We start from the raw sequence: 26114 nt of genomic DNA, 5'->3' as shown, positions 1-26114 counted from the left end.
GAAAAAAAAAAACCCAGAGAATGCGTTTGTGTGCAGCTGTGCAAGGAAAAACCAAAATGATTGAGCAATGAGTATCCATTCTACAGGATGGTGATTCATTCTATTTTTCAAGTCTTCTTGGTAGACCTGATTAAATTCATACTCAATACATAACGTAAAATGCTTTTTTTATAGAGTGCTTTGTAGTTATGTGTGCAAAAAGTCTTTTTAAATAAAGTAGAGATCTATGTAGGAAGAAATTACCTCTGCAGCCCAAAAGATCGTCCATCAGTCGAGTCACTGCGCTGTGAGCTCGAAAAAGCCCTTGAGGATCTGCCAGACCCACAAGATCCAGATGAGATTCTATACGTGAACATGGACGAGTCCTCCATGGAGCTTGGAGCCGTTGGTGGTCGTGACCCCACTGGACGCTCATCCCCTCTCTGCTTGAAAGGCCTGGAGTCTGTGACCACAGTGGAGGTCCACCACCCCAACCATTATGTCCTCTGTCCACAGCACGAAACCAACCGAACCCTTTCTGACTCCATGGAGAGCCTGGACATGCCAGTATCATTCTCCACAGCCACATTGCCTCTACAGTCATCATGCCACTCCACTCCCAATCGCACTCCAACTGTTGAGCTGCTCGAGGACAGGAATGGATCCAAGAAAATGCCCTGGCAGTGACAGACTCACTCTTAAAAATGACAAGACTGGTCACTGCCAAAGTGTGCTATCCCAGTACAAGTACAAAGAACATAATCCAGCCCGTCGCTGATTCCTTCTAACAGCAAGAAGAAACCTTATGTGGCTCTCTATATATAGTTTGCACAGACATACTCATAAACAAGCAGCCAAATTCATTCCAAGGACATAAAGAACTGATATTTTATTTTCAACCCCTTTCTTATAAAATGACGGGTTGAAAAAACGCCTTATAAGCCAACCTTGTCTTATGAAGTTTTATTACACTATCCAGAGCCAAGTGAGTGTAAAATTACATTTGCTGTAGCAGTTGGGGACACTCTTATCAATAAGAGGGTGAAGAGGTCTAGATTCCATGCTACATGCCCACACACACTGCAGCAGAATCAGAGAAATTAATTCCTAACAAACACACCATTTCTGTTCAACCACCTGAATGCAAAAGAGTAATTAAGCTAAAAAAAAAAAAAAACCTCTTCGTAAAAACAGCTCAGACACTGCCAGACTAAACCCGAAAGCTTGAACTTTACAGTGAGTCAGCACTTGTATGGAGGACCTGTCACACCCAAGGAAACAATTATATAAGAATAAACTTCATCCATTCTTGGAAGAAAGAAGCAGCAGAGCCTGTTTTACACAAAGTGAATTATCTGATCAAAAAACTTGTTGTTTTTAAGGCTATGTTAATACGTACAATAAGAAAGTTTATGAAGAGGTTAAGAATGCCTAGCTTGGTTGCCTTAACTTGACCCTATTTTTCGTTAACCTTAAAATTGTCAGAAGTGTCAAAACACGAACTTCATGGAGGAGGTTGTGCATCTGTTGGCTTTCCATCTAAAGACGTATTCCCAATATACATCTTTAAAAATAAATAAATAAATTGCAGTTCAAGTACACTGAGCGAGTCATAGTGTTAAGAAAGCAAGTCTTTCCTCACTGACAGTTGTTACATGTGCATGTCCTGATTCATGTAATGTATACATCTTTGCTATAACTTAGGAGTCTGAGGATTTTCTACAGGGACAGCGTTTGGCGCTGTACATAACAGAATCCAAGAGAAAGACACAACAGTATGCACTTATTTTCTAGGTATTTACTTTAGTTTATCATTTTGTCATTGGAATGGCCTTGACAATAATCTGTAACCCACATAAAATGATCTCCCTGTGTCCGCTTCTAGGCATGTGTAGTCGTGTGCTTGGGGGTGGAAAAGAGTGCTGTGCTGCAGTGTTTTGTTTGCTGAGACACTGAAGTTTTTAAGTTGGAAAAAGTACTAGATATAAGTTTGCGACAAATTCTGCTGCACATAAGTTCGCTGGTTATCAGCGATGTTCCATATTGAAAATAGTGGCAGTGAGTAAATAGTCGGATGCTACAGTTTTCCAGTGACTTTATAGAGCACTGTGTGGAGCTAAACTGTTAGCCTTGTTAAGTCTAATTTGTTATCAACTGCCTGAAAGTTCATCTCATTCTGCTTCCAGGAGTGAGGTAACACTTAAAGTACAACTTATGTTTATTTGTATTCACGTTGAGACATCATATTACTGTCATTAAAGAGTAAAAAACTTGCCCTGTTATGTCATTTAGAGCCCCGCATGTTTGAGTAGCTCAAATGTGCTGTTAGCATGTTAGCACAGCGATGCTGTGAACTGATGAGCTATTGTCTTGATGTGAGGTTTTTACTCAGGGTTTTTTCGTCCAGTCCAGAGCAGAACTGTTTTTGTTAAGAAACTGGTTGTTGTTGTTTTTTTCCACAATTTTAATTATGAGCTAGATATATTTCTACTAATGAAATTAGTTTGCTTCAGTAACAGGGATGAGTCAGTCAACGAGTCAGTTGGGCTTGTGAATCATGATTCACGAGTCAGTAAAGTGATTCTCGAGTATTGAACGATTCGTTCATGATTCGCACATCACTATGAGAGCATGATGCACTGAGATCGGTGAGCACATATTGTGTATGCCTCAGTTAATTTTTGTCTGTTTGTTCAAATCAAAAGTTATTTGAACAACTTATTGTTGTATAACTGAATTCATCTGAATTATTTTGATTAATAATTGTTGCATATGCAATAACTTTATATAATTTGCTTGGTAAGTTTTAATGTTTTCCTATTGTTTTTGGAAAAGTGCTTATTTTGCAATTTACAAAAAAATGTTTTGACAATACATTGCGGTAATGGATAGGTTGTATAAGAGAAGTGGGGGTTTTTTTTTTGCAAATTTGAGTATTTTAATTGCAAATTGATGTCTAATATGATCTCAACACAAGCCTAAGTTGTGGATTATAGCTAGAACAGCATAATTAGTATTTGAATTCCTCTTCTGAGACCGAGATTTCCTTCTTTTCCACCTGATGATCTGCTGCACCTTGCGGTGTGGTAGGCCTGTATCACTCACACTTTCACACTCAGGTGGTTATATGAAAGACCACTGACTGAAATTTTCTCATCCCTAATTTCTTTCGCACCCTGGGAATTTTTGGACTATACCCCTTGGACAAGTTTTATTTAGGACTCTGAATAATAAGCTGCCGTGTAGAACATTTTCCACATGTGAATGGTGTGTAAGATCTTCATTAGAATGGACATTGAATTTGAGTCATCTGTTTTCTGTAAAAGTTAAGGAGTCAGTTACCAGGGTGCACCCAACATTGAGAGCTAAAAGCTAACACTTGGCCAGGGTGCTATATTAGTAGTTTTGTGTGGTTTTACTTTTCTTTAATTTTTTGTAATTTTCTTTTCCACAATTCTGTAAAGTGCCTTAACCCTGTGGTTGTCAGAACTTATGGTTTGGTTCACTAAAGCAGACTGGTTCTTTCCAGTCACGTTCCTGTCTGTGTCTCATTTAAACACACCCCCATGCTCCTATAGTTGAACCTATTGGCCCATTAATATAAACTATTCAGACTTGGTGGTCCATCTGCATCTAAAGGACAAAGGTCTCTCTTTCGAGGATGCCAATGTTCACATTTTGGTCAGATGGTTTGAAAGAGGAGTAAAAGAAGCCATTTACGTCCACTGTGAGCGACCATCTTTGAACAGAGGCGGGGGTTTACGACACCAACTGTCTGCCATCTATAATCCAGTTTTGAGATCCCTTCCCAGATGCCTTAATGCCCACTCACATCCTGGGCCATCTGACCTCAGGAAATCACATGATAGGGTGGGGCTAGGTTTCACAATGAGCTCACCTGAAACCTTGGCTGATTGTGATCCACACCCATTTTCACACCTTGGCTCATGTGATTAGGTAGAGGATCATTAGGGGGTCCATTGTCCCTCTCGGTGGGTTACTCCCACAGAGCTTAAATCTGGGACTCTCCACCATTTGACTTTGAACTGAAGAAGCTTTGCATAAGAAATAAATCAATTAATTCATGAATCATTAATGATTTATTAATTCAGTTAACTGGTATAAACAATACAGCAGATACTGAGGTGACATTTGATCTTATTGAGATATCTGATCTCAAAGCAGGTAAGAAACTGAGATAAGCAACTCTGTGGGTGACATAGTTTTGAAAGTTGCACAAAATTATTTATTTTTTGGGGAGGGGGGGTATCAGAAATGGATGTAGGAGATCTGCACATCGCCTTCTATGTCCAGCATGTCGATCTCATTGAAGGACTGCCAGCGATGGGAAAAGTCAAACAGGTGCTGCCCGTTCACAAACACCTTAAACCTCTGGTTTCCACAACGGATTGACATCTGAGGGACAGAGGGAAAACTTTTGAATGCTGACACACAAAGTTTTCTAGAATTTGCCAAAATCACATTAAAATTTGCTTCTAAAATTCATCATAAGGACTTGATATTACGACTGCGTGACTGATGTTACTTACATCAAAGTACTGGCCCTCCATAAATGGATTCATGCTCATTTCTCTCTCCTCCTGGCCCCAGTTTCCTCCAATCATACTGTTTCTTACAACAATTCCTTCCCTCACTCTGGGATTCATGTGGAAAGCAATGTCTCGAGATCTGCTCACCAAAAAGTTGATCCTTAATCTGAAACACACATCCATGAGCGTTAAACATTCATGTTAGCACTTTAGTACTGCACTAGAGATTTCGGCAAGTAGTCTTAAAATCACACACTTGTGTGCTCCATAGGGAACCATGCCTCTGATGATGATGGTCCTCTTAGGGAACATCCCTCCTGGGATGATGTTGGAGTAGGGCACAGGCTTAAAAACAAAATGAGATATCTTATATGAATATTACAGTATTACACAGTAACACAGGTGGCCTAATAAGAGGTGTACAAAACAGTGATTGTCAAACTTTCTTTGTTATGCATCATTTCAGAAACCAACAAAAGTTCAAGCTTCACAACCCACATGCTTTTCTTAGTCATAATAATAGAAAAGGTCAAATTGAACATTTTCATTAAACAAAGTTCAGCATGTGAGCTTGTTTATGTTCTCTAAACAAATCATCTTCATTTGACTAAATTCACCTCATATTTTCAGATTTAATCTTTCGATATAATACCCGTGGAGTCAGTGACTGGACTGAAAGTTGAGTGTTATGCAAATTTTACTTACAGGGTTGTAGACTGGCTGCCCACTCATACCCTGATTAGTAGATAGAAAATATGAGTAGGTTTAGCAAATGTGAATATATATGAACTGTGTATAAAAAGAACGTGTCGATTTTTTTGTGCATTGTTCTCACCGGCAGATTTGAGCCTGGAAAGTTGCCCTTAAATAATAATAATAATGATATTAATAATAATAAAAAGAAATACAAAAACAAAATGAAAATGAAAGATAAATGAAACTTAAATTAAGATTTTTGTCATAAAAATTCAGCTTGCACAGATTATTTAAGTTATAACATAATTCAATACCCCCATTCCACCTCCCATGCCTCCTGGATATCCATCCTGCAAGGAATCAATCAGAAATTTTAAAATTACTTTATTCTGTTACATATGTGTGACCTGCATTTTATAATATAGCAAATGTAAATCTGAGGAATAAAAGTATTTTTTACCCCCATGTCACCTCCTGGATATCCTCCTGGCTGAAATGTTCAAACATGTTTGTTTAATGATGTGTGTACTAGCATGTTATTTGAAAACTTACAGTGGCCTTGTCAAAAGAAAATATACAATATTCAGTACACTTACTCCCATTCCTCCTCCCATTCCACCTGGGTAACCTCCCTGGATGTCAAAAGAAACACAGTGCAGTTCAAATGTGCAGACTTCCTCTCACTACAGATCCAGTAATATTTAAAGAATCTGAATGTAAAACATGCTTCAGTAAAAGTAACATACCCCCATGCCACCTCCTGGATATCCTCCTGGCTGAAAAGTTCAAATATGTATGTTTTACCATTTGCGTACTAATGTGGCACTTGAAAAATTACAGTGATCTTATCAAAAGCAAATGTTCAGTTACTCAGTACACTTACTCCCATTCCTCCTCCCATGCCACCTGGGTAACCTCCCTGGATGTCAAAAGAAGCACGGTGCAGTTCAAATTAAATATATGCACACTTTATCTCACTACAGTAATATTTAAATAAACAGAATGCAAATCACATCTGAGCAAAAGTAACATACCCCCATGCCACCTCCTGGATATCCTCCCTGTTGAAAAGCAGGTAATGACTGTAATCATGAAAAAGCTGTGGTAAATTAATTTGTATCATTTTGATATTACATATATATACTCACTCCCATTCCTCCTCCCATTCCACCCTAAAAAGATCAAATAGGGGGAAAAATGAATTAAAAACAAAATCTTCACAAAGTAAGTGCTGTTGACCATAATAATGATCAAACACAGAAGATTGTGTTGTTTGAAATACAAGGAGAAATCTGGCATATTGATAGAAACATACATATTCATTCATTCATACAAACATATTTATTCATCTGCTAATTTCACATTTGTAAAGAGATGACTTTTAAACCCAGCAAAACATGAAAGAAAAGATTTTTCTGAATATGATGCAACACGTTCTTTTTTAATTATTCCCATTCCTTCATGATACCTATGCATGCCCTATTGGGCACATAAGCAGAAATCCTTAGCCAACAGCTGCCAGACTTGTTAAATCTAAACTTTTGATAATTTTGACTTAATTTATTTTTCCCAGCAAAGCCCGAAGCATCAATGCGGAAGATTCACGGAGCTGAGGACTCACCCCAATAAAATTAATCGTCTGGATGGAAACATCTCCTGCAATCTGCAGCCCACGAACTTGCTCCATAGGGATGCGGTGTTGAAAAATATGGAAATCAATCCCATTTACTTTAATCTGCAACAGAATAATGTCATATTTGTGTTGGATTAAATCAATAAAAGAAGCATAAGTGGTAATAATATAACTGATCACATACTGACTATAATACCTTACAATTATATTATACTGAGAATAAACCATTTATTGAGTCTTCATTTACAGCTTTTACATGAATAGATTTTTACATTTTTACATACATAGAATTTGTTTTCATTGTCTGTACAACAGTTTGTCCTGACCTGGTAGCCCTGCAAAGTAACGATGATGACCATTTCAAAATGCTCTCCCTTTCTAAAAGGCATTTTGTGAATCTTGTCCTCTGACCCCCAGGATCCATTCTGACAGGTGTTGAAGACCACCTTGTCCCTGCCATCAAATCGAGGGTTGAAGTGTAGGGCAATGTCGCTGGATTCAGATTCTCCACAAATCAGGTTGATAAAGAACCTGCCAATGAAAAGAAAGAAAGAAAGAAAGCAGATAAGATTAGGAAACTGTAACTGTTGTAAAAAAGAAAAAGAAAAAAAAGAGCTTAATATGTTGACACAGTGAGGTATGTGCAGTTTTTACTCTGCCCGTTAATGGACTATGATCCTGAATCACTGCTGCCTCTTGGATATAAATGATAAATCATAGCTAAAGACAACCACCTTGGAAACAGACAAAACTGTTTAACAGTTATTGACTATAACAAATTTTCTGTAAAGTGTATAGGGTCACGAGTTTATGTCTTCCCCTCACCTGGTGATGTGCTTGGGAATGGTCCCCTGGATATAGATGGATGTTCCTTCCCTCAGCCCTCCATTAATAGGCCCTAGATAGGGTATGTCCTGTGCCAGGGACAAAATATTAAGTAACTGTAACACAGCAACACTGTGGAATGTATGCACTTCATAGTCCAAATGTCAGTCATATTATGATTAAATCAAGTTACAAATTACTTTGCAGTGATTAATTACAGTACTCTAGTGTTATTTTGAACAATCATAATATATTTGTATATATTATTAGTGTAGTTACTAGTTAAATGTCAAATTAGGATTTAATGTACAATAATATTTGATGCATGTAAAATATTAATCAGGCTTTTCTATTTGGTTTGTACCAAATCTGTAAATGTATTATTTGTTTCAATGAAGCCAAAAGAGGCCCAGCATTTCAATATTTATACAAAGGCCTGGGTAGTATGGACAGCATTGTGAATCTGTCTAGTGTTTATCTTATTTCACAACAGTTCTTACTCTCTCAATTTGGCCTCTCTCTCTGTTACTGGGCATGGCAAAACACACACAGTCCATGTATTATATACACTGTCTTCCATAATTCTTTGGAAAAATACATAATTTTTGTATTTTTACCTCAGTATACACCACAGTGGACAAGTCTTAAATATGATTAATCAATCTATTAACAAGCCATGTTCAACAAAAGGGCTGAAACAGGTGACCCTGAACTCTCCCTTAGTTATGGTGCAATAGGCCTATTCTGCTGGGGACTTTCCATAATGCACTGCGCGTTTCTTTCTTTGTGTGTTTATGCACAACTTTGAATGTTATCGCTAGTCATTATTAATCTATGACTCACTTCCAGTTAATGTTCTGCCCTGTCTTTGTCCCCTCACCCATAAACAGTCATGGTGGATGGGTGCCCGAGCCTGGTTCTGCTGGAGGTTTATTCCTCTTAAAAGGGAGTTTTTCCTCCCCAAGTGCTTGATCACAGGGGGCTATCTGATTATTAGGGCCTGGCTGGGTCTTGAAGCGACAGCTGTCGTGATTTAGAACTATATAAATACAAATGAATTGAATTTAGCTGTATATCCTGACCTATACTTCCTTATGGGTCAGATTGTTTAGTCTATCCTTCTACTAAGAACCGTGACCAGTACTATGGACAATTAGAACGTTGTTTACTTACTCCTGTTCTAAGTGTTATAAACTTTCCTAATCTCATGCCTTCATTAATGTCCCTCACTTAAAACGTGTCATTTTTGGGAACCACTGGAAAAAACTGAATAACTAAAAAGAAGATCCAACTAAAAATACTAAGTCTTTGCTATCATTTTGTGGTGTCACTTTTTTGGTTTCTCCTTACAAAAACGGCCGACCTTCCATTGTGATATTATCTGAATTCTCTAACAAAGTATGTGATTGCACTTTTGAGTTAATACATTTGCAAAATCCTGTAATGGTAATGAAACTATGAGAACCTAAGGACAATTTATTACATCTTCTCAGCATAAAATTCACACAGTGCCATAGGCTCAAATATTATTGTTATTAACAGAACAAAAACAATGACGCTTGTTTAAGACCTAATAGAAAAAAACATATTTTTGTGGGTATCAGTGCGTGCAGATACTTACCGGGCTATAGATTGGCTGATAGCCAGGAGGAGCAACAAACATGGCTGCAGTCAGTAAGATGGGCAAGCAGAACAAAACAGGAGAACTTCACCGAACACTAATACCACCCAGATGCCTTATTTTATACAAGCAGTGAGGGAGGGGTAGAACAGGGTACCACACCCAGCCCTGCATCACTGTGTTTACTTTGGAGTAACGTGATGCAAATAACCTTTGCCCCTGCCGAGGAGTGGCACTTGAAAGAAAAAGACTGAGAATGCATTTGTGTGCAGCTGTGCAAGGAAAAACCAAAATGATGAACCAATGAGTATCCATTCTACAGGGTGGTGATTCATTCTATGGTCCTCATTCTATTTATGGTAGACCTGATTAAATTCATACTCAATACATGATGTACAATGATGTTTGTTATAGTGCATTTTGTAGTTTGTGTGCAACAGAATTCTTTTGAAATAGAGCTGTATGTATGAATAAATTACCTCTGGTACACACAGAAACCTGATATCATAAAACAGAACCGTAGAGGTGTGTACTCTAAGTATGATTCATTAAATATCCAAACAAGGCTATCTGCTAAAGCCAAATAGAAGCACAAGTAATCCTTATCTCCCACTCAGGTAACCTCATAAATGTACGCATACATACTACATGGAGGCGTTAGCTTAATCCAGCAAGTGCTTTGTAAAGTAAACACACTGAATGGTTGTGTGGTTGAATGTAGACCCACACAAATTCATTCAAAGAACAAAACTGTCACAGTAATACATGGGTGTGTCCTGCTTAACTAAGGACTTTTCATATTTGGTTAAGTTAAAGTTTTTAAAGACACCATCAAACCTATAAAATCTTTCATCTAATAAAATGTAAACTCTAGCTTTTGCCACTTCAATGTGTAATTGCAAAATGAAAATCAGTGTTATCGCCCAAAAGAAATGCATGAAGACTGCCTGGCTCATCTTACTGGAGAACAACCTTGTGAGACCAAATATGAATGGAATTTGTAACTTCTAAATACAAGGTAACATGAAGAACAAATCTGGGGAGATGTACATCCAGAAACACACAGAAGCTTGCACGGAAATAAGGAGACATCTTCACATTCTCCTTAAAATAGTCTGTTTATTCTGTATTGAAACACAGGGTTCAGTCAGAGGACACTCAGTCAAGTGGAAAGTAGTGATCTCTATTCAGTTCCATAACATCAACTGCTTCTGATAGGGCTACAGCAGCAAATGCACACTTCAGAGTCATCAGCAACCAAAATACTGCTCTGTATTTGACATATAATAACATTAAATACAAGATGGAGAGTAAATGAGTTTTTATGTGTTCAGGAGGAGGCGTAGTGAGACAGAACGGTCTGAGATCAATGCATCAAATTTAAATTGAGAAAATAATTCATATGTTGAATTCCTAAAAATACCGATCATAAAAACCTAACTAGCAAAAACAAGAGCTAACTTTCTCTTCTGACTGCAAACTGGGCATATAAACCTGTGTAAGACCATTTCTCTTCACCACTGAGGATGTCACAAACAGGACACACGTGTCCAACAAAGTAGCAAGGGTCATTTAAATCCCTCAAAGCCCCAAATAAAAATAAATATATGTATCTATGGTTTAAGTAAAATATGTCTTTTCATCAAAAAGCGTCCAGGCAGCCTAGTCATTCCTCAGTTATACAGATGACGCTTTGGCCAAAGTGTATACGTTAGATACATTCATTACTTATTTTAATGCACTGACAAAAACTTATTTGTGCATAAAGTGTCATAAAACAGACTGTTGGCCAGAAATACAGACGGGCTAAAACGGTCGTCTTCAGAAGATCTGATCTGCATATAAAGAATAAATAACCTTGGCATCCTCTTATAGTGTATGTGTGTGTACATCATCGATATCTTATATGGCACGGAAACACCAGCAGAGATTGGGCACCACATACATTCAGGGATGCATTGTAAGACTTAAGAGTGCCAAGTAGGTTCGTCTGTACAGCTGATTCACACCGGTACATGCCATGTACTGATGTCAGTGTGTTTTTTTATTTTGGCAAGTCAGTTCAGAAGTTTCTATTCACGATTGCTTCTCCGAAGACAAGCTTTGAGAGAAAAAGAGTGAGAGGCGGCCAAATATCTTTACTGCCCTCTCAAGGATCTCAGAAAAATGACTGCGAGCTGCTTTTATTGCAGAAACACCAACAGTCAGACATGTAATACCAGTCAGCAGCAGCCATGTACAAAAAAAAATCCTAATTTTACAAATAATATAAATAAAATATCTCAAAGAAAAGTGTTGAAACTGAAAATCTAAACGAGATTGCTGAAGCAGTGGCTTTGCTATAGGCACTAAAACGTTTACAGCAGTAGCGACGAAAGAGCCCCATTTGAAAAGACACAACTGATATGCAAGGCAAACTATGTATATTTCACAAAAAGGCCATGTAGTGTAGTCATAGCAGAATAAAAAGGCCCCTGGCTTCTTGTATCTTCTTATGCCTCACGGTTATTACTCTCCCTTTCTTAAATAAGCTCCAACAACATTCTGCTGCAGGTGGTACAACAGTGCAGTCAAAGTGTGCATAGCTTTAACAGAGGAGAGAACTGTGCAGGCAAAGGACAAAACTAAGACATAGATATGTTTGATCTTAAAATTTCATATCTTCTCTCTCCTCTCTTTCTCCATTGGATGCAGAGTAAAGATTCATGACTTTATCCAAGCTGGTCCTCATACTGCTTCCTGAAGCAGTCTCCAGCAGGGAAGAAGTCCCAGCATCGTTCCTGGTACATCTTCCACACATATGACTCCTGAAAAATGGTGCAACGTTGGTGAATGCCGACTTTCAAAATTAACAATTCCAAAAAATACTAAGGAGGCCTGCACCTTTGTTTTTGAAACATCAATATTTGTCTCAAATCAATCCCTATATTTACTCACCTGTCCTGTGTGTTCTGTTTCATCTTTATTGATTAAATACATCAAGAAGAACCTGAAACAGAAACACAAATGAGACTTGACAGAAGTCAAAATCATTAGCATTAAGGGGTTAAACATGATTTTCAGATTAATACAATTAGCACAAATATCTGCTGATTTTCTATTTTAAATAACAGAGTATTATGTTTAATGGCGTGAAAGTCACATCTGTGTTTGTAATGCCACTCACATGTAGTTGGCTAAGTTATGCTCTTCTAAAGTGTGTGTCTCAAAGCCGTGCGGCGTCGTATCAAAGTAGTCACTCCCTATTCCACAGATGAAACACTTTGTCTAAAGGGAGAAAGGAAACTTTATGATAAACAAAATCATGTCTAGTAGTTGAAAGAGAGATGTAGGTTGTTTAAAATTAAGCCTTACCTCCATGTCCTCTCTGACTTGCTCCTGCTGGTCTCTCAGCTCTCCAAATGCATCAATGATCAAACCTGAGAGACAGACAAATACTCTTTTTACCCTTTTCTAATTTTTGTAAAACAGAAATATCTTCTTCACTTGTGATACTGCACAAATAGCTAAATGCTACATTTTTCAGTGTTAAAACTGGCTGTAAATGCCATTTTCTGTTTAGACTTATGCTTACAGCCATTTGTATACAGTTTGCAGTGAAATTGCAGTGCCCTGTGTCATGATACGGTGGTTCAGTAAGCGTCCACAAATAACACAAAATTACCCTGGATGATAGCCAGCAGGATGACAATAACGAAGAAGAAGAATGTAATGTCAAAGACAACGCGGTAAAGCTCGTATTCATCACCAGCTGGGTCCTCAATTTCATCTCCTATGCCACCGCCAGCTCGCACACCAACGTACATGTGGAAGAGGTAACACTGCAGGAGGAGGTAAAGTCAGAGGTCAGTTTAGATAGCATAGTAAAGCCGACCTCCAAAAAATCATGCTGGGTGTGTCCTGAAGTGGGTTTTTTTGCTTTGTTGTTTTTTGTGGGGGGGTTGCCCTTCACTCACAGTCATCATGTCATCACACTTCATGTCCGGCTCATCCTCGTCTTCACTCATGTTGTAGAACTTGCGGAAGAAGTTAAAGGCCACCACAGTGTACAGGTACACCACCACGGCCAGCAAACCCACTGTCATCACCAGCTGCAGCGAAAGGAAGGAAAACAAAGGATCTAATGTAAAAAAACAAAAAAACAAAACAGGTCAACTGAAAGCCCGATTACGTATCTTTAGCAAAAGTGTAACCTGTTTGCCGTTGTGGGTGACGGAGGACAAAATCGTGCGCAGGGTTTTCACGCCCATTGCAATGTCAACAAGATGAGCAGCAAAGAAGAAGTTGTTGTAGTGCCCAAGCAGAGACATCAACATGTACCAAACCAGGTAGAGGAAAGTCTAAAAGATATTTAAAAAATGCATCAGGAAGACCGCATTCAAAGCAGATTCGCTTAATGTTTTAATTACATAAAAACTTTCTTTTACTCACATTATCAGTGAAGACCACACCATTCTTCCAGATCTGGTATTTGATGTCAATAGATGTTATCCTGCACAACAACAGACACATTTGCCCTTATGCCTTTTTTAAATATAACTCTGTAAATGATATTGATTCATGTAATGCGTGAGCTTACCAGCTGAACATTGAGGTGTCAGGTTCAGGCTTTTTTCCATGGCTCATGGCGCTGACATCAAGAGAAGCCAAGTCCATACCAAGCAGCTCCGCAATTCTCTCTCTGCCATAAATGTCCCCATATTTATCCAGAACCTGGAAATCACATACAGATGTTGAGTTGAACGTCGTACTTCAATATATAACTGCAAAAATGTGGCTGACAAAAAAAGACAAAAAAGTCTTACCTTTCTTTTCACAAACTTGTCCCAGTAATTGTTGGGGAAGGTTCTGCACAATGATAAAAACATTAGCTACAGTGTGCTCAGTTTATCTTATTTATTTGAAACTCTGGAGCCTCACACATTTCCTTTCCAGTTTTGCACAGATAAATATCTTCCTGACCTAAAACCCTGTTTGTTCTTTTTTTCTTTCCTTATTTTCTCATTGCCCAATCATCTTTCACTCTTTATCAGCTCATCATCTCTCCTTGCTCTCTGTCTTCTATCAGTGATACTGTGATTTTACTGCACAACCATCTCTAGTGTTTAAACAGGATGCTTTGAAAAAGAGAAAATACCCAGTGAGTGACAGTTCTCTGGGCAAGAGTGCCTTGTTGTACCAACCTGGTACTAGCAGGTTCTATGTAATAAAGTATCACGAATGATACTGAAACATGGGTCTTACGGAGTGTTGAGCACCAGTCTGTCCCACTGGCCCTTGATGTCATCGTCCTCAGGCTGCTCAGTGACATAGAGGCCATCGAACTCCAGCTTTCTGGCCAGTTCTTTCTCTCTTTTGAAGATAACCAGAGGGACCTTACAAAGGTGGAGATGGAGCAGATATACCGCATGAAACCTATGAAAACACACCCCTAAAACTTTTTTGGAGTAAAGAAAAGCAAATCTCTCACACACCTTCAGGCAGTTGTAGCCAATGATACAGAGGAAGGAGATGATGGTGTGAACAATACCAAAGAAAGCCATTGCTGGTTCCATGTAGCCAGTGCTCTCTTCCAAAAAGTAGTACAAAGGACCTTCTTCATCATCATCTTCCCCTCCGTCATCTAATCCTGATCCGTCTTCCTCAGTACCGGAGCCTTCAAAAATCCCAGAACCCTCAAAGAGACCAGAACCCTCAAACTCCTCCTCACCTGGAGGCGTGTCAGACACCTAGAAAGGTCATAAAAAACAGCAGTCCTCAGGGTCTTGGTAAAGCTTCTAAGAATATTTTTACTAAAAATCTGAAAGAAATATTTAAGACACGATCACAAATATTAGTTGGTGCTGATGTATAAATGTGAATATGCTTATTTTTATGCACGTAAGACTCCAGAACTAACAGATTCTAATAACTGAATTTGTAATGCACAGTGCTACGTCCCAGGTGTCATGACATCAAATTATTTAGTCAAAACAGACCTTGTAGAAGAGCAGGATGAAATTGAGAGCGAAGGCAATGAACAGGGCCAAGAAACGTAAATTGTAGAAGTTGCGAGAAAGGTAGTTCTGGAAAGAAATAAAGAAATTAGCAATAATGCTGTGATAAATGCCGATAAATGCACATGCTGATAAGGTGTCCTCCATGAGTTACTAATCACAAAAGTATACTAGGGGTCATTTTAAAAATGTTCTATGTATGAAACTAATCTCTAGTACACTAGCTGAACATATCAGACTCATTTTCTAGTACTCATCATGGCAGTTAAAATACATTCAACACCGTGCTGAGAGAAAAAGCTGCTCACCATGAATTTAATCCTCTGAACCTCCAGCTCATTCCACAGTTTAAAGCCCTCCTTATCAGATTTCTTGTCCTTCTTCACTTTGGTCTTCACACTTATCTCTTCTTGTTCCTCAGGCTCTTCCTCCTTTACCTCGGGTTCAGGCTCTGCCTTCTCTGCTTTCTCTGCTTTCTCTGTTTTCTCACCATTCTCGGTGCTTGGAAAGACACAAAGAAATTTAAGCTTGGGAAAACAAAAATAGCTTTAGACTTTTGGCACTGTTTAAAATGTGATTAAAAACTCAATACCTACAAGGGTGTACGCTATGTATGTGAACAGCTAACAAAACCGTGCAGAGTTACAACTGTTTTTTAATCAATAACATCCGGAAATTGTTTATAATTGCACACGATAGTGAATTCAGTGAATTGAAAATATATTATGTTTAATCTCAAGGACACATTTTAAGCAGATCCTGCTTATTTTTGACATCAGACTACAACAGGCAAACGTCTTACTCTGCTTTCTCGGTCTCCTGAGGAGCCTCTTCTTCGTGTTCAACCTTTTCTTCATCTCCTTGTCCTCCTACTGCAGCAGCCAGCTGTTTTAATTAGTTTACAATTAATTAACCAGTTACTAAAGAGTGTACATATTAATAAACAACTATGAGAGAGAACAACCCACCAGTTTCCTCTTCAACAGTGGAGTGCCCTCTGGAGTCGGAGGTTCTTCTGGTGTTGTCTCTCCCATGTCTCCAAGTCCCCCAGGAGTATTAAAGCCAGGCAACCGTCCACCTTCTCTGTCCTCACCATCCTCTTCTTCCTCCTCTCCACCCACAGCATCTATGAGATCTGCCACTCCATCTGCATCTTGGACTTCCCTAGCACCCGGTTCAGGCGGTAGGTCCCCATGAACTTCATCTTGGGTGGGATCAGGCATACTGGCCAGGATCTCTGTGACTGTTATCTTCTTGGCACCCTCTACTAAGCCTCCACCAAACAGTGCCTTCCATATTAGTGTGAAGAAACCCTTGCATATACTATAGACAAAAATCAGGATGCCCATCAAAACAGTGTAGACAAATGTAACCAGGCCGATAATCATGTCCTTTACCGTCATTTTTCGAAGTTTGCGGTATCGACGCCGGAGGTTACGGAAGGTGAACATGTTAAAGAAGTTAACCACGCTCTTCAGAAACTCTGCAAAGGCAGAAGCCGACTCTGGAGCTTCACCCTCACCATTTCCTTCATCTCCTTCTCCAGACTCTCCTTCATCTCCTCCACCTTCCTCTTCTTCTTCATCATCTTCTTCTTCTGCACCATCTCCCTCTGGCTCAGAGATAGATGCAGCAATGTTCATCTCAAAAATGGTGTCCTCACAGAAGTTCACAAACATCTCCATTTTCTCACTCTCGCCACCCTCGTTGACCACATCAAAGATGAACTGCCGCTTGGACTCTCTGACTTGAGGCATCTCCCACTGATTGCGGTTCTCCTCACTGATTTCAAAGTAAATGCGTTCGATTTTCCTGCTGGCTCCCATGATCTCGATACGGCCAAGGAAAGGGCGGAAATAGTTGAGCACGCTCTCTGCTTGTTCCAGGAAGTTCTGAAGGCGAGTGTCATGGGGTACATGCTCTGACAGGTTTGTGAGCAGAACAGCAATATTGAAACCGATGTCTTTTGCTGGCTCCTGGAAACGATCAGCAAACTCCTCAAAGTTGATCATTTCATTCTCATCAGCCTCTGAGCACGAGAGGAGGAACTGGATTTCAGATGGAGAGTATTGCTTCTGACTGTCCATGGCCTTGGAGAAGTCCTTCTTTGAAATAAGACCACGTGGATCAGTCACATAATCACGGAACGCATCAGATGCCACTATATCCTTGAGCTTGAGGAACATGTCGAAGAACTTAAGGATCATCTCCACATTGCTGGAGGACTCCACCAACATGTCAACCATTTGCCTGGCAATGGTACCATTCACCACATTGCCTGATAGCAGTACAAGCAGAGATGAGATAAGGACAATAGAATGTATCTGACAGAAAGAAGCAGACATGATCTGATAGTGAGGAGTAGCTTACCTTCAAGCAGTGACAGAAGCATCACTACCATGTCCTTCTGCAGATCTAAAAGCTCCTTCAAGAGACCAATTTGACTGGAGTCCTTCAATGGAGCCAAAACGTATATACCAGAACGCAAAGACACAGCAGAGAGACAAGCTTTTTAAAGGGTATTGACTAAAAAAAAGCCATTTTTTGTATACATTACAGTTTAAACTGAATATAATTTGCTTTTTTTTTTTAAACGTAAGTGAAAGGCACTACCTCAGAGTGTGATCTACTCCAAAAATGATCCTGGGGGTGCATTTTTGAATAAAGAATATGCATTTTTATATAATAAATTGTACACTGAATGTGATAGGATGTGAGACAGAAACACAGGAAAGGGGAAGGAAGAAAATGGCTCTTCTAACAGCCTTAATTTGAAAAAGAGACTGCAGGATGGACGACAGCCATATTTGCAGATGCTAATCTTATCACTCCTGAAGGCCTGCACCAGCTGATATGACAAACTTCAAATGTTTATCATAGGTCATAGTGGCTGTCAGGCTGGTGGAGATCTAGAGGAAAAGGATGTCATGCAAGCCAGCAAAAACTGCTTGCGAAATCAGAGTTGTACCGTTTTAAACAGCTTATCATCTACAGCAAATGAAACAGCTAAATGAAGAGAGACAATACAACACGTTAAGGCTTTAAGGAGTAAAGTGAAATGAATCCCTCAAAGAAGAAATAATTAATTCAATCACAATACATCCGGAGACACTTAACTTACAAAAGTGTAATTACAGTTTGGTGTGTAATAATCATCGAGGTCTAAATCTAGCACAACTAAGTGAATAACTGTAACTTTGGCTTCTTTAACAGTTGAGACCTAAAATCTATATCATTACAATAAACGCAAAGACAAAATATGAAGTGCTGCAGAGAAAATACACAAAGAGGCACATGTAGATGGTGCAGGCTATTAAGCAACTTATTAAAGAAAGTATTAAGCATGAGGGCTTTAAAAAAGCATGAGGGGCTTTAAATGAGATGGATTCGGTGTGAAAACACAGATTCTTACGCCGTTTCGCTGTCCAGGATCGGGGTGCATCTAACAGAGTTACACATGAAAATAAAACTGTTTTACGTTAAATGTTTACTTTGTTTTTGGATTGTCTCAGCATGAATACTATCTAATGTTTTGTCAGGCAACAGCCTCCATTTCAATAACCAAGACAGCATATATTGTTCTGGAAGTTTTTTTTGGCATAGAACTTCCGAACAAAACTTTTTTTAATGTATGTGTTTTGTTTTATCTAAACCTGCCTAAACAAAGTACTTGTACAGAATTAATTTTCAGGAGAGTCATATGACATAAAAAATGCCTTTTAATCAGGGGTGTCAGTAGCAATAAAACAGCCACACAAAATTAGGTTAGTAAACACTGCAGCTTCTTATAAACCAAAACAAATGAATGACAGTAGACGTGTTATTGAAAGCAAACACCCAAAGCACAATCAAATAGCACTGGTAGTTTAACTTTATCATACAAAAATGTAAAGTAGGAAAATAGAAGTAATAGAAAGGAATAAGTGTATATTTTTTCAAGTTGTTTCTGCCAACTTTAATGAAGTTCATATTATTCGGGGAATTCTAATTCCACATTAGACTGAGTGAGAATAATTAGCTTTGCTAATGTAGTAGCCATCATTTCTGCAACTCTGAAAATGTTTTCATATTTCTCTCGGTGGAAATCTAAAATGTCAAACAAAGTTGTTGAATCGATGAACATAGCTAATAAACGTGTAGGTACAAGACAAATACTGTATGCATGAAGGAAGATGATCTTGCATTTCTAATTTAAATTTGGTTACAATCTAACTAAAACGTAAAAACAGTTAGACTTAATATATAGACAGATTACTTTACCAGGGACAAAATTTGCAAGGTTTAAATATCCTTTGATATTTATCAGACAGTTAAATATCAAAAGACTCATCAAAGTGGCAGAAACAATATGACTAAAAAGGGAGGAAATGGTTAAGATTTTTTCTAAAGTTAAACCTGAGAGTAATCAAACAAATACATACTTTTCTCTGTAGGAACCGAGAGAGTGACAGTTTATATAATTAGCATAACAAAACAGACAAATCGACAACTATTTTTATAAACAAGTACGTTTAGATTATTATAGAAAATAGTTGGGGTGGGGGGGTGGATTCTAAATGGAAATTATTCCTGACACCGGGAAATAAAAACTAAAAAAGAAAAAGATTGAAAATTAATGACTTCAATGGCATGTTCCTTACCTGAGCAAGTTTCATCATCATGTGAGCAAAGACATGTAGAAAGCCCACAACAGCGTCCCACAATCTGCTGTGGGCCAGAGATTGTTGGTTCCCAGTACAGGGACCCTGAAAGTTAACACACACATCGGCAAATAAAGATAATATTCATGTGCGCTTACAAATTTGGAAGACATATTTTTTTCTTTGTAACCAAACAAAATATTTCAAAAATTCTAAAAAGTCTGATTTTGGGAACAAAACTGTGTTTTGAAAAATGCATATCCTAAGCAGGAATACAAAACCTGTAGAATTTCTTCTAAAAAGTCAATTTACTCTGTAATGTACAAAGTTTAGATCTGAAGGGGTTCTCCACTTAACCACTGTCTGGAGGGCCGTGGCAGTAGACCCATATTTGGAATATCCCCTAGAAATCTTATCTTCCACTAAGATTTCTTATCATTCATGCAGCAAGATTTTTACCTGGATATACTCAGTCAGGCTGTTGAAGACCTGCTTGGCTACAGTCATTGCTTTGGAGAAATTCCTCTTGCCAGGCTCATCAATTATGTCTTTTCCTGAGTAGTACCAGTAAAAGTCACTAATGGACTCCTGCATGCAGGAACAGGAGGAAGAACATGATGTTAGCAAGGGTTCTGGATGACTTATTTAACTCTCAAAAAACTTAAAAATATCAGAAGCTAACTGTAATATCTAATTTTTATGATATACTGGATTCATATTAAGACTCTTTTTGAGCTCCCAGAAGTCATTAATAAGAAACCTTTCAAAAGCTTTATTGTATATAAGGTGCTTAATCCTCAGTCTTACCAAAATCAGGGTAAGTACTGTATATCTGACTGACCTGGAGTCGAAGAAGGTAGTCCACAGTGCAGATGATGACATTTATAGTAGTTGTGCTGCCTGTCTGAGTCCTTAAGTAGTTCTGAAAATCTGAGGATAAAAGGAAAAGAAAATTAACTGAATTGCCAAAATTAAATAAGTCTACTTTTAAAAATTCAGACAGACGATAATGCACCAGGTGCATCAAGTGCTGACTTTCAGCTTTAATTCAAGAAGTTTTATAAAAATTTAGCATTAACTGTTTAGGAATTACAGTTCTATATACAGTGTCCCGTGGGGAGACCCAAACAGACGTGAAGAAGATCTGTCTAGAGCAAAATAAAGGCCGCCAGAATGATGTGGACCCAGCTGAAGAGAACAGCCCAAAATAGAGTCCGTTGGCGTGGTGTTGTTGTGGCCCTATGCTCCACCAGGAGTCTACAGGCTCTGTGTGAATTATTAACGGACCCAAGATGCAGACTGCTTAGTTGTGAGCGAGCTTTATTAACAAAAGGGTGAAACAAACAGGGACGAGGTGGACGAAAACCAAAACTTAAGAGTAACCTAAACTGGGAAAAGCTAAGCAAAAACAAACCTGAAACCTTGAGACATGAACCAGAGATACAGGGAGAACAATGCGGGGAGAATGCACAGGAACTGTGACTCATGTTAAAAAAACTTTAGGAGTGTCCAAATCACTCTTAAAAAGAATGAATGAAAAAGTGCACAATGAAACAATTATATCAGTGGTTAATAAAAACTGCTTCACAACTTCTAACCAATCTTTGACACATATATATGGAGAGAGAGAGACAGGGGGAAACTCAACAAACTGGTCAGGAGGGCCAGCTCTGTCCTGGACTGTCCCCTGAAGTCCATTGAGCAGGTTGGGGAGGAGAGTCTAAGCTAACATCCATCATGGACAACACCTCCCACCCCCTGCGTGAGACTGTACGAGCACTGAGCAGCTCGTTCAGCAGTAGACTTTTACACCCACAGTGTAGGAAGGAGCGCTACCGCAGGTCATTCTTACCAGCAGCTGTCAGACTCTATAATGCAGCTTAACATCCTGTTGGTCATCTTACTCACCAGCTTGTTTGTTTACTGTACATTTTATATATAACTCTGTAGATTTGATACATATCCCTGTCCATTTTATAGATATCTCCGTTCAATGTTCACCTTGTGTCTTCCTTTTATATTTTATTTTTCCTTGCTGTAAGAGCTCTGTAACACCGAAATGTCTCCTCCATGGGATAATAAAGGTTTATTCTATTCCATTCTATTCTATATTCCCCACTCATATTCAGCCGAAAGCAATCCTGACCGTGCTTCACAATGCACACGGATAATGACTCCAAGTATGCTGAAAATTTCATTTATGAAATACAAAACTTAATGCTGAAAGTCTAAAAACAAGGTGGCATCACTCTGCCTCATGGAAGATCACTAAATACAGCCGTGGTGTTTGGTGAATAGACTTGTTTTATTTAGTACAGCCATGACTTACCATTATTGTGGCCCTCACAAAGAAGTTGAAGGAAGCGGAAGAGGTCACATGTAAATTCATCGTCTGCCATCACTTTCTCATCTAGGATGAATAACAAAAGGCATGCTAATTAATCTGTGCGAAAGCAGGTTTCTGCAGTCCCAGGACAGCGTACACATGAACTGCTTTTATTCTGTTAGATTATAGTGGTAAACACAAGATTATGTATATTAGGAGTAAAGGTTGATGCTATAGAGGAAGTACCCTATAAAATGCTAGGGTACCTTTAGCTCACGTTTCTTTAACATTTTAATGTTCTTTTGCAAAACTTGAATTGTATCCTTTTTGACTTGATCTATTTGACTTCACCTTACAGAAGTTGTAGATAAAGATTCAGACCAGTTTTCTTTCTATATAGTTTATATATGTATATATATATATTGTGGTTACATTTCACTGTGTGTTATACTTGTATAACTATGCATGTGACAAATAAAGAACCTTGAACCTATATATATATATATATATATATATATATATATATATATATATATATATATATATATATATATATATATATATATATATATATATATATATATATATATATATATATATATACACACACACACATATATATAAATATATATATACACATATAACAAATTATAAACAAAGAAAAGGGAAAAATGCACCAGGAGATCAAAATATCCAATCATTTTGTCTTCGTACAAGAAAATATAAAAACAAATAATTATTTAATTGGAAATTGTAAACAATAAATTGCCCATAGGCGTGAATGCAGGAGTGAACGTGAGTGCGATTGGTTGTCTCTGTCTTAGCCCTGTGACAGACTGGCGACCTGTCCAGGGTTCACCCTAAGACAGCTGGGACAAGCTCCAGCAACCCCTGCAACCCTGAAAAGGATAAGCGGAAGCGAATAGATGGATGGAAATGATTTTTTCAAATGACCAGTTATAGAAAGATTATAGAATTTAGTATTCAGGTCAGTTTACCTTCATTAAGCGCACTCATCAAATAGTTAAATATTGTAAACCAACTTTATATTGTTCATCTACACATTTAACACTGCTGGATTTAGATTTTATTAGCATTAAAAGTTAAACAGTAAGCACAAATGTTATTTATAGGAATAGGACATGAGTGGACATTATTTAAAATGACATTATTTAATGTTTGTGAAATTGAGATTCATGTTTGAACTTGAAGAACGTGTGACTGTGATGGAATGTGAACAAATGTGTATTGCAAACCAGCTCAACATTTTTTAACACAAAAAATCTGCACAACTCAGATGAACAAGAAGTGTCAGCCACATCACACTGTAGTGGACAATGAAAGTACACATAAAAATCACAAAATAACAAAAATACAGCTGAAAAAACAGGACATGGATACTGATGGTAAACACATAAACACAGATATAACTTCCACGGCACACCATCATGCAGTACAGATCTACTGAACTCTGTAAACTCCTGTTAGCTATCAGCTTGGATGTTGGGGGAAAATCAGGGGGGAATGCAGGAAAATGCACTTTAATAACCACTTTTGTCAATATTTTTGAAGGAACTGGGAAGACTTTCATAATTTCTTTGCAATAGAATCTAACCTAAACATTGCACTTTGCTACATATACTGCAAAAATATCAATTTCACAGTTCTCTAATAGCATGCTATCAGGTAAAAACAGTTTATTTCCAAAAGATGCACAAGCATGCTTCGATTTAATCATGAATGAACAACAACAAATCATAACAAAGCCATGAGGGGGATGCCAGGTTTTTCTTAAAACAACAGTCATGGACACATGCCTCGGGAGAAATACGTTATCATTGTGACTCATGTTAAATATTCCCATAGGTATACCAAGCAAAGAGGTAGCAATAAAGTTAGAAGGCTACCAGAACAAAATACATTAAAGGTATATGATGCAGCAACAGCTGGAACTTTAAAAAGACTTCATTTCTTGTTTCTTACCAGATTGAACTATCACATCGTATCATATGCTGTGCACAAGCAGAGAAGAAATGATGTACAAAAATATGTACAAATAGACGCTATAACAGGGAGATACTCAAGGACTGAGATTCTACTGAGCTGCCTTTGGACTGCCTCGTTGAGCTTTTTTAACAACAAGCACAGTAAAACATTATGACCTGATGATTCATAAACAACGCTACGATACCGATGAAGTAAAGCAAATCAAAATGGAAATGATCAGAGGTTAACCTGGCCATTTACATAGTTTGTGAAGATCAGCCCGGAACGGGAGACGCAAACAAACTACATTTAAACTATGGAAATAAGAGCGACGCAGAGCATAAAAAGTTCCTACACTTTAGCTTCTAGCACAATTTGTGAATGAAATACAAAGAAATAGGAAGATAAGACGATCACATTTCATTCCCATTGATCTATACTGAGACAGAGCTTGATGGAGTTACAGTAGATCTGTCATAAAACACTCAAGGAGGAAAATTAAACTTCACAGCCACTTCAAAAAGAAAAATTAACTTGGATACAATGAATAAATATATCAACATATTGTAATCTACCACTGACCAAATGACTCTAAAGCTTAATTTTACTGGGCTCTTGAGTGAGAAATGAAATGCATATTAAGTTCACAGCAAGGAAAAGGCTAGTCAAAAGAAGAAGAGCCACAAGGGACAGAAAGGACAGAAAGGAGGGGGAGAAAGAAAGAAAAATATATGACAGCAAAGTTTCATTTACCACGTTCTAGCTTCTTATCTTTGAACCGCGAGAGCAGCAAATTGATGCGTAGGAAGGACATAGGCATGAGGAGTAAAGAGTTGAAACGGGCAAAGTGAACAAGATGTAGGGAAGAGAAAAACAAAGAGACGGAGTGAGTCCAGAATTCTCATGACTGTCAGCGAATGATAAACAGTTTCATACATTAACAGTCAAAATGCTGCGACTAACACACATGTGTCATGACTCCTTGACTCTGGACACATGAAAAGATATCTGTACCAGGCATACACATACAGGCACACACAAATGCACAGTATAAAGACTGACACTAAGAAAATATTATATTATATCACAAAACAAAGGAGGAGAACAAAGATGCAGATGTTTGTATGCATTGCATGTTGAGTTTGTGAGTGACCATTGAAAGCTGTCGACCATACTCACTGGTGCCTTCTTCTGAAACCATCCCAAGTCCCTCAGCCTTGTTCTGTCTCTCAAAAGCGTTCAAGTCCAAAACACTGTTAACAGCAAACATTTAATCAGCTTAAAAAGTACAAAAACTTGTATATCCCCTCCAACAGTAAGCAGAAGTATAACATCGACGTAACCATAAATATATTACAGACCTGCAGGTCTGCATCAGAGACTGAATGCTAAGGAAGAACCCCACATCCTTTTTATCCTTCAGATAGTCCAGCATCCTCTGCACACAGATGACAAGAGCATGATGACAACAACGCTCTAATGAAGATGTCAAGATGTAGATAGGCGGTAAAATAAATTTTGTTTTTTAAATCTTTTTAGCCTATAGACATAAATATATCATACTCATGAAGGCTCTTTACCTGCTGTACATCACTGTTGCCTCCATTGAGGATGGAGATTCCCAGTTTGAGTGTAGAAGAAACCATGGCTCCAGGTTCACCTGAAACAAGCAGATACCGCTCGTACAACAACTTGACCCAACCATGAATAGCGAAGCTGGATTCTCTTTGCCAAGATAACAACAGATAAAATGGTAGGAAAGGTTGCCTACAGTTTTTTTATAGCAGGGGAGTCGAATAAGTCTGAGGGAGAATGAGCTGTGCTGCCTCTACAGCATAAAGTGGGTGCGATGGGTTGTCCAT

At 38.2% G+C, this 26114-nt stretch overlaps 2 protein-coding genes across 13 annotated transcripts in view; both read right to left on the bottom strand.

The window, feature by feature from the left end:
- Positions 1 to 4067: 4067 nt before the first annotated feature.
- Positions 4068 to 9407, bottom strand: LOC146560195 (galectin-4-like). Of its 3 annotated transcripts, XM_085244126.1 has the most exons (16): positions 9305 to 9407; positions 7684 to 7772; positions 7185 to 7389; positions 6847 to 6960; positions 6374 to 6397; positions 6260 to 6286; positions 6109 to 6144; positions 5972 to 6001; positions 5822 to 5857; positions 5686 to 5715; positions 5540 to 5575; positions 5365 to 5391; positions 5235 to 5264; positions 4786 to 4874; positions 4530 to 4695; positions 4068 to 4395 (listed from the first exon to the last, which is right to left on the bottom strand). In XM_085244126.1, exons 1-16 carry the CDS (start codon positions 9344 to 9346, stop codon positions 4249 to 4251), a joined length of 1128 nt encoding a protein of 375 aa, XP_085100252.1. In that variant the 5' UTR covers positions 9347 to 9407; the 3' UTR covers positions 4068 to 4248. The 3 variants fall into 3 exon arrangements, with proteins under 3 accessions (XP_085100252.1, XP_085100253.1, XP_085100254.1); XM_085244127.1 differs by lacking the exon at positions 6374 to 6397 and having other exon boundaries at positions 6260 to 6307; XM_085244128.1 differs by lacking the exons at positions 5822 to 5857; positions 5972 to 6001.
- A 996-nt stretch (positions 9408 to 10403) lies between these two features.
- The window catches only part of ryr1b (ryanodine receptor 1b (skeletal)), a 62372-nt gene continuing 46661 nt past the window's right edge, over positions 10404 to 26114 (bottom strand). For 5 of the 10 annotated variants that reach the window (XM_085244115.1, XM_085244117.1, XM_085244116.1 and 2 more), the window contains 27 exons: positions 25833 to 25912; positions 25614 to 25690; positions 25432 to 25505; positions 25006 to 25023; positions 22270 to 22350; positions 20782 to 20870; positions 20400 to 20528; positions 19941 to 20045; positions 18713 to 18742; positions 17914 to 17943; positions 17671 to 17752; positions 16269 to 17578; positions 16103 to 16185; positions 15609 to 15801; positions 15283 to 15369; positions 14779 to 15033; positions 14549 to 14679; positions 14110 to 14152; positions 13884 to 14017; positions 13736 to 13796; positions 13498 to 13644; positions 13261 to 13395; positions 12969 to 13125; positions 12659 to 12723; positions 12471 to 12571; positions 12242 to 12293; positions 10404 to 12111 (listed from right to left, as the gene is read on the bottom strand). In XM_085244115.1, coding sequence (XP_085100241.1) covers positions 12016 to 12111; positions 12242 to 12293; positions 12471 to 12571; positions 12659 to 12723; positions 12969 to 13125; positions 13261 to 13395; positions 13498 to 13644; positions 13736 to 13796; positions 13884 to 14017; positions 14110 to 14152; positions 14549 to 14679; positions 14779 to 15033; positions 15283 to 15369; positions 15609 to 15801; positions 16103 to 16185; positions 16269 to 17578; positions 17671 to 17752; positions 17914 to 17943; positions 18713 to 18742; positions 19941 to 20045; positions 20400 to 20528; positions 20782 to 20870; positions 22270 to 22350; positions 25006 to 25023; positions 25432 to 25505; positions 25614 to 25690; positions 25833 to 25912 — 3845 coding nt within the window. In that variant the 3' untranslated portion in view covers positions 10404 to 12015. The remainder of the gene's footprint in view (positions 12112 to 12241; positions 12294 to 12470; positions 12572 to 12658; positions 12724 to 12968; positions 13126 to 13260; positions 13396 to 13497; positions 13645 to 13735; positions 13797 to 13883; positions 14018 to 14109; positions 14153 to 14548; positions 14680 to 14778; positions 15034 to 15282; positions 15370 to 15608; positions 15802 to 16102; positions 16186 to 16268; positions 17579 to 17670; positions 17753 to 17913; positions 17944 to 18712; positions 18743 to 19940; positions 20046 to 20399; positions 20529 to 20781; positions 20871 to 22269; positions 22351 to 25005; positions 25024 to 25431; positions 25506 to 25613; positions 25691 to 25832; positions 25913 to 26114) is intronic. The other 5 variants (XM_085244119.1, XM_085244123.1, XM_085244122.1 and 2 more) reach the window with 2 other exon arrangements.

The sequence above is a fragment of the Mchenga conophoros genome, linkage group LG14 (genome assembly GCF_057382185.1).
Source record: "Mchenga conophoros isolate Kocher_MC1m ecotype Shallow Benthic linkage group LG14, M_conophoros_male_GT1.1, whole genome shotgun sequence".
Lineage (NCBI taxonomy): Eukaryota > Metazoa > Chordata > Actinopteri > Cichliformes > Cichlidae > Mchenga > Mchenga conophoros.
This window is presented reverse-complemented; position numbering and strand designations above follow the sequence as displayed.